This window comes from Oreochromis niloticus, linkage group LG6, assembly GCF_001858045.2.
Source record: "Oreochromis niloticus isolate F11D_XX linkage group LG6, O_niloticus_UMD_NMBU, whole genome shotgun sequence".
Taxonomy (NCBI): domain Eukaryota; kingdom Metazoa; phylum Chordata; class Actinopteri; order Cichliformes; family Cichlidae; genus Oreochromis; species Oreochromis niloticus.
Window position 1 is genome coordinate 17913735 of NC_031971.2, and position 11790 is coordinate 17925524.

Below are 11790 nucleotides of genomic sequence, written 5' to 3' on the forward strand. Positions count from 1 at the left end.
TGTAATGAGCGATCTGTTGGACCAGAATTAACTCTGAATGTAAATGTTTAGAATTTTTGTATCTTTCATAAGTCCAACCCTTATAAGTTTCCATAGTTACAACTTTGAGCGTCAACGCTTATCCTTTAAGCTTTTATATGAAAGCGCATGCGCAGATGTTAACGCCCACTGAAGCTGCATCCATCCCAACAGGGTACTAGCGTTATTACCTCTCAAATACATGCCGCACAAGACTCCAGGTAATCATCACAAGCATTTGGCATTTATTTAATTATCGTAATGGGTCGAGCTCGATTTGATACACAGAGAAAAGCCCAGGTAGTGTCTTTTAATTAAAATTGACTCCCCCCGATCTGCACTGTATTGGTACAGTCTATTGACGTCCTGCGCGGGAGCGGAAAACGTGCATCCGAGTGTGCGGAAAAGGAAAGGAGCAGTTTGTTTTCTTATTAACAATTCTGATATACTATCGATTTTTCGAACCGCAGCAAATAGCCTGCTTCCCTGTGGAAGTCTCTAAACGCTAGAGGTCAGTGGAAGAAGCTGTTTTGTTAGCAATTAACGGCTAAACGCTAGCTAGCGTGTGGGTTTGTTGACGAAGCGTTTCGCTTTGCTTGCATCGCTCGAGCGTGTTAATACACCTGGCTTTCACTTGTTTTTAGCCAGCGATGAGATTAGCATAAACACATTAAACAAATCTATATAATGTATGGCTGTTTTATCACAGCAAACGTGACTGTCATATTTGAATGAACTCCGGACTCCAGAGGATGTTGGTTGTGGTTAGGAGGAGGGGCATTGAATGAGGGTTTCCCATTGGTGAGAAGACGGATCAGAATGTGGTACATTATATTGATGCAAGTCTAAATTTGCTGATTTTTCCAGCTTGGTGATACGTCCAACATGGCTCGAGATTGGAAACCTGGCGATCTGATTTTTGCCAAGATGAAGGGTTATCCACACTGGCCTGCAAGAGTAAGTGCGATGCTTATATTGTGGACAGACATACAAATAAGGCAGGTCGTGTGCCAACAAGCACCCAAGCAAATAAGCCACTACCGTTTACAGCTGTAAGCAAACATCTGCTTTTTCTCATGTCTTTGCCAGATCGATGAAGTACCCGATGGTGCAGTGAAGCCATCCAACGTCAAGTTTCCGATTTTCTTCTTTGGCACCCATGAAACGTTAGTAACAGGCAGCTTGACACCTCCTTCAGTTTGATGAGTGTTCTGCACGTTTCATTTGGTCTGAGTGATCTGAAGAAATTCATCTGGGTAAACTCGTTGAAGATCTTTACAGAGGTGTCACATGACGCAGACTCAAAACTGTAGAATGATACGTGTGACCTTTTCATTGTATTTATGAGTCATTGGAATGACAGTGAATGGCTTCAGTGGTTAAGGAAGTAAATTTTGTTAATGTTTTAAAAGTTTTAGAGACCTGTCAGTCCTAGCAGTGCATGTACTCACCGGACTTTATACTACACAGCAAAAAAAGTATTAAATATACAAACATCTTTTTCTGCAGTGCATTTCTTGGCCCCAAAGACATTTTTCCGTACCTCCCTAACAAGGAGAAGTATGCCAAGCCTAACAAGAGAAAAGGATTCAATGAAGGATTGTGGGAGATTGAGAACAACCCAAAAGTAGAGCTTACTGCACCCAAGGTATATCCTCCTCTTTTATTTTCTTTTTTGTCTTCTCCAAAACCTATCCCAGTATTTGTCCTGCAGACATCAGGACTTTGGGATTGAATATACACCATAAACTTGTTGCCCGGCTTTCTGTTTTGCTGTCAAACATAAGTGGGCACCAGTTTATATTCAGACCATTTAGCCTTTAGCTACCTAAAACCTCAAGTATGGTTTGTTTACAGGAATAGTTTGGGTCATATTTGTTTAACTTCAAAGAAATCACCTGTTTCCTGCTGCCCTGTTCGGATCATCTGACATTACTGAATGTGCACAGCTACTTCTGAGTCCTGCTGTTCTTGTGTTTTTGCCCAGTTTAATTGAACCATATTCTTTTTTGTTTGTATTTGAAGCCGGTTCCCCCTCAGTCTTTTGGTGAGAAGGATTCAGACAGCAATCCAGAAGGAGAAGAGGATGCAGATGACAAGGTGATCAAAGCCAAAGTAAGTTTTTCTCTTCAGATCCCCCTCTGCAGACTGTATTTCACTTCACTGCACTCACATTCTGCTTGTTTGTCACTGTGTCATCAGCTTCTTTCCTTTTGTTTATTTATTTGTTTTTTTGCTAGCCCTCAAGTCTTCCTCTTGTCTTCTTTATGATGAAAACCATATGACTGCAGCCAAAGCTTCACAGATTATTTGCTATTCTTTGATAACTGCTTCAGAGGCTTTTATGCCAACAGTTGTGTGTGTGTGCAGCAGAAGAATACTCGCTAACTTTTCTCCCTTTCAAGACTCGTTCACCCCACCACGCTGCATCCTATGCTGTGTCTTGGGTGCATTCAGGTTCCAGGAAGTGAGGCTGAGCAGGAGAATGAGAATGAGGAGGAGGAGGAGGAGGAGGAGGAAGGGTCTCTGATCTCTGAGCAGGGTCATCAGGACCAGGATGTACGTACTTTGCATGTTGTGACGCCCTAAAGCGGTGCAGGTTATTCTGTTCTCCGTGGGGAAAGCATGTGACACCTGGTGCTTTTATTTAATTGGTCGAGTTTTTGGTTTGTTTGTTTGTTTTCCTGTTTGACTCAAAATTCTTGTCGTTGGCCACAAAATTTCCCCGGTGCTGGACGTTTGGATCGGAGAGCCTGGTGTGGGTTTTGCTGTTTTTAATGCTTTTGAGGTGATCGCTGATTTAGAAACTGATATGTAAGAAAGCAGTCTGTTTGTTTTCAGTAGATGAAATAATAATAATAAGCTCAGGTAAGGTCAAAGGTACCAGTGAAAATGGCTGTAGATCTAATCTGTCTTCATTCAAGACCCAGTTCTGTGTGCGGCTATAAAGAAAATACAAAAAGTGTAATTTCTTCTTCTCTTTTCACCTCTTTGGGATCAATCGGACGTCCTGCTGCAGCGCTTTGCATTTCCTGCTTTTTCCTATCCATATAATGCACAAGTACTGTTTTCAATCAGTTAATGGTATTTTATTTTGCATGGCTTTCTGTGTACCTTGGAGAAAGGTAAGTCGGGACTCGCATTATTTTACTATGACATTCTTCCTGCTGTGACTGCAGTAATTTAATGACTCACATGTTTGTATCCTGTTTCTTTAATAAATACTGATTCATACTGAACTTTTCATACCCCCAAATCTTTGTACTCACACTGATAAAGTCTTTTTGTGTGTATGTGTGTATATAGCTGCAAACAAACAAACAGGCCAAAAAAATTCAAACTTGGACACATATGTAGTGAATAAAGGATTGATATATTTAATGATTCACAGAGTGTAGTATTTCAGGTGTACACTAGATGGTGCCACTGACACCCCCTCCCCCACTACCGTCAACACCACCACCAAAATCAAAGATGGACTGATGCTTTTTTTGTTGTTGTTGTTGCTTTTTTAAATCATGGGAGGACATTTACCTGCTCATTCTCTTACTGCTACAGCTTTCCTTCTTATATTAATAAGATAACAAAGAAAGTTAAAATTTGATGTGCGGTATGATTAAAATGACTGGATGTGTCAATAATTTTAGGACTCTGCTCAGAAAGAATCACCAGATGTACCGAAACCCAAGCGAGGAAGAAAGAAAAAGGTTGGCACTGGCTATTAATTTGTTTAGTTTAAGAGAAAAAGTGTAATAAAAATTGATTATAGTTTTGTTTTTTTGTTTATTAATTGGTCTTTAGTACTTTGTTTTTAAATTCTTTCATTTCTTCCTAAATTTTAGAGTGATGCTGACCAGGAGAATGACAAAGATGATGTACCAGCAAGTCCTGTTAGTCCCACCGGTAGGCTGTTTGTTTTGTGGTGCTGGTATGATAATCCTGTAGGAGCAATGAGAAGTTAATAAATCAGAAGCTCATATTCATGGCAATACATCTAATACACAGGAACAAGAGGTGGAAATATGCCCATTACAGCTTGTAGTATGATATATACATTAAACTTACTGGCAACTGTTAACAATGCATTATTATAGGACTGGACAGCTGTTCTTCATAACTTCTGCATGTGTCTGTGTGCCTCCATTCATGTGATTAGGTGGAGAAGGCCCTAAACGAAGAGGCAGGAAGCCCAAGAGCGAGAAGTTGCTTTTGCTTCAGCAGCAGGAACAGCAAGGCTCCGGCAGTGAAATGTAACTACATAATTATCAACAGACACCGTACAAAATCCATGCAGACACAGAAGCTTCATGTTTTCTTTGCACAGTTTTTGCAGTGGCTGTTTGATGCTCTTCAGCCTGCATAAAGGCCAGATCCTGAAACCCCGATTTCACTGGAATGTTAAAAGCCAAATCAGCCCAACAGTATAAAAACACATGCATTTTTCTCTTTCTTTTTTATTTAGGGAGATTGGAGAGTCAGACAAAAAGCGAAAGAGGGCAACAGAGGACAAGACCCAAAGTGGAGAGGAAGAGAAGAGGAGGAAGAAGGAAGGAAAGGACACAGAAGTAAAGGAACCTGAAGCTAAGAAGAAGAAGTCCAAGGATGACAGTTCCTCTGGCTCTGACGATGAAGAGGCAAGTATTCACTCCACACAATCATCTATGCAATTAGTATCTCCCATTGCCATCATTGTTTCTAAAAGAGGTGTCATAAAAAACATGCTTTTGAGTACCTTAATCTCTCTTAATCTCCAGAAAAATAAAGGCAGAAAGAAACAGCAAAATGCAGATGTGGACAAAGATGTGCGGCGGCGGAAAGCTGATGAATTGAGAGAGTACGTTTATACACAGTAGTCATCAGAAACTCAGAGCAAATGATAAAATGTAATCACGTGTGTCTTAATCCTGGATAGAGTTATGATATGGTGTATTTATTGCTATCTCTAGACCAGGTAGAGATGATGAGAAGAAAAATGAAGAGAGGACAGGAGCAAAGAAGAAAGGTAATTTTGATGGTCAAAACAAAAAACATATATATTCATATTTTTGTGGCAAGCTAAAAGTCAATTGTAGGTGCAAACAGATTTTAGTGACCAATCAATATATATATATATATATATATATATATATATATATATATATATATATATATATATATATATATATTGTATTTATATTTCAGCAAAGTTTTTTTTTAAAGTAGTTATTTAAGAATAATCATGTTTTCTTCCCTTTTCTTTCTTCACTTAGAAATGTCAACTGACTTGAAACTGCAGAGACTGCACAGTGAAATCAAAATTTCACTGAAAATTGACAACCCTGTAAGTTCACATCACTCAAATCTTAAACTTGTTACATGTTACTCAGTCCACATTTCTCTTCTGACAACTTTATGAATCAGTGTTCTCCTGCACTGAGCTGACGAAGACAAAAGGTGTTAAACCTGTCAATGCTTCATCTAAAGTATCCATCAAAGACTAAAATATTATTTACCCATAGACACTTTTCTCATTGTGGTTTTATTGCACTGTTTAAATTATGCCAGAATGCTTGGAATCTTATGTGGGTATCTTAAGGTTAAGAATAAGCCTGCTACTCCATCCTTGTTAATGCGCTCCTTGCATTATTCAGTCCATCAGGGCTCAGATCTGCACATGAGCTTCTACTTTATTTCACTCAGTTTTAACTGGGCTGTGGGAAAAATATAACTGGCATTTTTTCCTCCTATTTTTACCCCTCAACCATATAATGCTGATGTGGAATTGGCATCACCTCAAATCGATACCATAGGTGTATCTTCTAAAAATCTGGATTTGGGACTTTTTTTTTCCATCTTCTATGCCATCTGTATTATTCCCTGTCTCTTGTCACTAGGATGTGAAGAAGTGTCTGGATGCATTAGATGAGATTGGTGCCCTTCAGGTCACAACCCAGCATCTGCAGAAACACAGCGAACTCATCGCCACGCTCAAAAAGGTAACAACATGAAGGAGTCTTATTTTGGATGCATTCTGCATCAGCGTCTAAGTTATTTCATGAGTGCTAATGCCTTCCTTCTTTGTTCATGTCCTAGATTCGCAGATTCAAAGCAAGCCAGGATATCATGGACAAGGCCACCATGTTGTACAATAAGTTTAAGAGCATGTTTCTGGTTGGAGAGGGTGACTGTGTGCTCAGCCAGGTGCTGAACAAGTCTATAGCTGAACAACGGCAGCACGAAGAAGCAAAGAAAGGAGCGCTGAAGAGGGTTGAACAAGCCAAAGAAAATAATTCAGGTACCGATCATCTCTTTCTTTCTTTCTTTCTTTCTTTCTTTCTTTCTTTCTTTCTTTCTTTCTTTCTTTCTGTTTTTTTTCATGCTCTCTCTAAGATGCTTGTTTGTATTGTGTTTGAAAACCCTAGCCTACCTTTACAGTAGCCGTTTAGCATGCATGGGTCTATATATTTTTGGATACTTGCAAAATGTATTTTGCAAAAATGCTGCATCAAAGCAGAGAAAATCTTACAATGTTGTGATTGCAGCCATCCCAGGACTCTGTGAATGGTACCATGGTTTTGTGTGTTTCATTTTTGTATTTTAGCATTGTTGTGCTGGGTGGTAGATGAGCACAGCTCTTTAAGATAGACCACAAACATTATCACTGCATGATCTAACATTTCACTAACTCTGTCATTCTTCCCTTGGAGAATATTTCGCTTACTTTTGTCCTCTGTTTAAGAACTACCAGTTCATCTAAGAGCTTTCATAAGGGGTATGTGTTTTGTGAATAACTTTGATCTTTATCAGATTATAATCTTAATCTTGAGGGATTCTGCTGAAATATAATTCTAAGAACTTTGACACCAGCAGCTCCTTGTACTTGGAAGCTTTATACATGGTCCTTGGAGCTTGTATATTTTATATAATTCTGTTTTATGCCACTGACATTGTATTGGAAAATCTGCCTGAGGTGTCAGTTATTTAGGGTTCTGTCTTTGTAGTTCAGGGGAGCCGATCAAAGGTTTATGAGTGAGTCAAAGAGTCGACGACTCACTGTGGTTTAACAGCTCTTCACCACATTAACTGTCAATGCAGACATTGGTATTAAAGCTGGTATAACTGCAGCATGTTTAACATTGGCAGCTGTGAGCTCAGTGAGAGAGGTTTTCCGCTTGACTGGTGCCAATAAAAGTTTACCTTACTTGGCGGTCTTATACATCTTTTGCACTAGTATCTATTCGGGTTGGCTCTGCACGGCTTGACTTTGTTTTTTGGGGGGGTTTCCATTAGGTGATAGTACCTGCTACTTTGCTATTTTGACCTGTTTTTATCTACCAAAATATGCCAGACTGGCAAACAGGCACAGATGCTCAAAAGCATGTTTCTTCAGAAAGTAATGCACATTTATTATGGGTTTATACAGATGATATGTAAAAGGTCTGCATAACCTCTAGGTCTGAAAAGTGAAGTCGCTGAGCATTTGCCTTAAACCTGCATTTGCTGGCCACCAGGAGCCGACTCCTCTGGCTTTAAGTTAAACAACCCTCGGCTCCTATTCTCAATGACTAATGACTGTCCTAATGAGATGATTTTAGTCACTGGTTTGGAATCTCATTTATTACAATGTGACACTCATTTAGGAAATTATGGTCCCCCACTGGACTTTAAAACAGGGATGAAACAACATTGCTAGACAGAGAGTGTGCTTATCCCTCAGATACTTGTGACATATGCTTTTAAAACACTAAGATGGCGAAGGCTAAAATGCTCAGATCAGGGTTTCCCAAGAGAATGTCACTAACCAGTAGGTGTAGTCGCATCCATCCTTTATATACAGCATGTTGTCTGATACATTTTATTCCTATAACGGTGAATGGAGAAAGTTTTATCAAATGATGTGGAAATGGCAGAAATAACAGAAAGTGTCAGTTAAGGTAACACAGACCTCTTCCCATTACATTAAGCAGAAGATTTATGCTTACTACATATTCAGCCTTTAAGGGCGTGCTTTGAGCCCCGGGTGGTGATGATGGTAACTGGTATATGGAAATAAGATACCTATGAGCTATTTTGATGGCCGCAAGGCAAAACGGTAACAGAAATGGCAAGGTCACGGGATAAAGTTGCATCTAGGACTTTCTGCTCATTCTTTTTAATTCATTATGAACTTCTAACACACTTATAAATACTAGTAAACAGAAATATTGATACTCCGCTATCAGCTTCTTCTCCTCTTCCCAGGGGGACGTCACAGGATCAGTGTGGTTTGCATCCTTTCCAGAAAAACTAACCTTAATGACCACATCCTTGCTTGAAAATACAGTACTGCTATCAAAATCTGTGCCTTTTATGAAAGGTCTTTTTTTAAAGGGCATAGCATGCAAAATGGATAGAAAATCGTATTTATTTTTGTAAGGTCCAGATCGGTCATGTGCCATCACATGGTTCTGTCATGGCTCAGGTTGTGCAGCAATGACTCTGTTTGACTCGGCCTGTGCCTCTCTGCCGAACAGACAAAGTGACAAATGGTGATGTCGGTCCTGATGAGAAGAAGCAGGAGACGGAGAGAGAGAAGCTTCCTGAAGATGCTTCAGCAGGAGAGAATCACAGGTAGCTTTGAGAACACAAGCTTGATTGTGATCCTTCTGCACGCTTACCGGCCTCTACAGAAACTGTGTCAGTGTAAATCAGTTTAAATCATTAGTGCTGGTTATATAACTCTTATTCATAATGTATAGTTTTCAGGGCAGCGTCATACATGTGAGTAGTGAACTTCTTCCCCTCTTGGTCTGTTATGCAAAAGGTCATCCTGGAAGGTGCAGTGTGATATCTGCCCACTCCCACCTCGTCTTTGAGGCTCATACAAGTCACAAAATCAATGAAGGAAATAAAGCTTATTTTTGTTATGTGGTGATTTTATGAAGTTTTCTTACTTCCATTAACAGAATTAGGCCCTTGCCTCCTGCTCATGACTTAAAGTAGGCATTTGAAAATGCATTAAAATATATGGTTTCATTTTTTAAAAGAAGTCTTTGTTGGGGAATATTTATCAGAGATTTGATGTTAAAGGGGACTGGAACTTCTGTTCCTATGTTTTGTTTTTTTTTGTTTTTTTTTTAATAAAGGGCATTAGTAAAATATAACATTGCAATTCAGTTTCTCAAATACACTGTAGCTCTTGATCATCACAGTCTAACACAGAGTCAGTTAAACTGCAGGGATTTCAGTCTGTCCAGTTAGGAAGGATCAAGCACTGTGAATGCATTTCATCTGCTTTGGTGCAAATTAAATACAGGTGCACTGGAGAAGCAACAACAAAGAGTATGCCCAGGCACGTGTATGCCTGTGATTAAAATTTTGGGTATGATTTTGAATCTAGCCTTCACAAGATTTTAGTTTCCACTGACCGTGCACAAGTGCTACATGAGCCATACATTTTAGAAGGATAAAGTTTGGTCTTTCAATGATTTTTACTAAAAATAAATGAGTAAATATAAAATATCAAGACTTTATCCTCACTATTTTTTAAATGAACTGTTTTAACCTTTATCCCTTTATTATTTATTTTGGACTGTAGTGCCCCAAAAGCTCAGGAGGAGTCCACTTGAGTGTCCTGCAGGCCTGAAGAAAAGAGATTTGCTGCTGTAAAACTGGGCTGATCACGTGAGATCTTCTGCCCAGTTTGTGACTGATTACAACCACTGGTTTCCAGTTTGATTGATTTTTTTTTTTTTTTTTTTGTCTGCATTGCTGCTGCTGAAAGCTTTCATCAGCCCAACCCCAGGATCGTGACTGACTGCGTATATTTTATTTTTATACTGTCTGTAATCTTTAACTTCTAGACACCTTATACTTAGATGCATCTGTTTGAGAAGTGAAACGACTTGTAAATCTGCAAACTTGAATTTGTCAAACTTTAACGAGGATGAGAGAGAGTTAGTGCGGGAACCATCTGGGTTTTTTGGGGGGGGGTTTCAGCTGGTGGAGATGGTTTTGATTGTTGGAACATTTACTGATTCGACAGATGGATCTTAGCCTCACTTATGGGAAGTACAGACAGTTATCTGTAGGTAGAAGCACCTTGAAAATGTCTAATAGCAGTAGATGTGTTAACTCTGTAAGCGTGTTTCATACATGTCCACTTCAGATGCACGAAAACATAATTGTGGAGATTGCCAAAGTTTCTAGCCAAGAAAATGCTTTATTTCTAGTCGTGTTCAACGCCTGTTTTAGGTTTTTCTCTTTTTTTTTTTACATAGATGTAAATAAGAGTATTTTTGTGCCTGTCTGATAACCTGTTTCAGCATCCAATAACACAGTGGTAGCTGTAGTACAACTTTAGTTTTTAGAGCTCATATTGATAGCACAGATATTGTGTGATAATATCAAACAGATTAGATTAGTCCACTTTCTGTCATCTGGATTTGTCTTTGATATTTTTTTTTGCCTGTTTAACCATAGCGGTTATTGTTGTTCTGTTGCTGCCATTAAAAAAAAAAGAAAAATCAAATAAACATGTTGAACTTGGATTGTGCCCTTTTTTCTGGGTAAACCAATGGTTATGTTAGCTGATTGTGTTTGACTGACTGGGTAAGAGTCAGTCAAAACTGAAAGGCTTCGTCAAAAGCTTAGAAGTAGTCTTGAGCCACACTTCCTTTCTTAATATTTTGCTAGGAAAATGGGACAAAACTGCAGTGATTTATTCAAATATGTACAAAAACACATGAAGGAATAGTATATCCTCCTGAGAATCCCCAAAGGTTGATTCTGTTCTTCTGGGATTTGATCAGTGGTCATGAGAATTTGCATGATGATCAAGGAACTGACCTCCCAGCCCATTGTTGACTTATTTGAGCTACCCTACTAAGTCCTGAATATGGTAACTGGAGGACATCCTGGGTTTTCCATTAATATCTCATGTGTTTGGGTGGACTCTTTTAGCACCAGAGAAAGGAAATCACAAAAAAGTTAAATGGGAAGATTGTTTTTTCCTCAGTTCTCCGGAGGATATAAGGCAAAAACAGTTTGTAAAATTCAAACAACCCTAAAGTCAATACTTGGTTTAGTCACCTTTATTCTTCAACAAAACCTGAACTTTCTTAGGCAAGCATTTATCTAATTTCTTTAAGTAGTCTTCAGGAATAGTTCTGAGGTCTGGGCTCCAGGGAGGCCATTGTGTTTTTTTCAGTCCAGGTATGTTTTTTACTGCTTTAGCAGTTTGTACATTGATGACTTGAACCAAAAATTTCATCACTCCATAAATCCTGAATTTGACACTGAATTTCAGTCCAGTTATTGTGCAGTTTGGCATACCTCTACCCTTTTCCCTGTTTCTCTTAAGGATGCCTTCTTGACAGCTGCTTTTCCACTGAGGCCATTTCTGATGGTTTCAGTGAACAATAGATTAGCCTTAATCCAGATGCATCACTCGGGTTCTGTATCAGGTATGTTCTGGAGTTTTTTTCTGTTTTCTAAGGACTTACGACAGGGTTCATTCACCTTTTTCAGCATCAAATTCAAGCACTTTTAAGGTCCATTTTCAAGCTTTTCCTGCACATTACCCAAAAAACCAATGCATGTTTCACTTCGCATCCCTCAGTAACACCATATGAAAGTTAAAACATATCATCCTGGATTGATTTAAACGCCTTTGTTCCTCTTTTTGCTAAAACATAGAAAAACACACCACACAAAAATAATGCAAAAGGATAAGGTTGCCTTATATGCATATAATGTGTAAACTCAAAAAACACATTTCACTTGAAAATTAAGACGTGGAAATGTGAACAAATG

At 38.9% G+C, this 11790-nt stretch overlaps 1 protein-coding gene across 3 annotated transcripts; it reads left to right on the forward strand.

The window, feature by feature from the left end:
- The first annotated feature begins 145 nt into the window (after positions 1–145).
- On the forward strand, positions 146–10526 carry psip1a (PC4 and SFRS1 interacting protein 1a). Of its 3 annotated transcripts, none has more exons than XM_005456978.4 (17): positions 146–239; positions 886–975; positions 1108–1184; positions 1528–1666; positions 2044–2133; positions 2476–2577; positions 3666–3725; positions 3861–3921; positions 4175–4268; positions 4481–4652; positions 4773–4852; positions 4965–5020; positions 5268–5338; positions 5892–5993; positions 6091–6292; positions 8511–8607; positions 9575–10526. In XM_005456978.4, exons 2-17 carry the CDS (start codon positions 904–906, stop codon positions 9603–9605), a joined length of 1506 nt encoding a protein of 501 aa, XP_005457035.1. In that variant the 5' UTR covers positions 146–239; positions 886–903; the 3' UTR covers positions 9606–10526. The 3 variants fall into 3 exon arrangements, with proteins under 3 accessions (XP_005457035.1, XP_003452316.2, XP_005457036.1); XM_003452268.4 differs by lacking the exon at positions 146–239 and adding an exon at positions 369–529; XM_005456979.3 differs by lacking the exons at positions 146–239; positions 2476–2577 and adding an exon at positions 369–529.
- The last annotated feature ends 1264 nt before the right edge of the window (positions 10527–11790 follow it).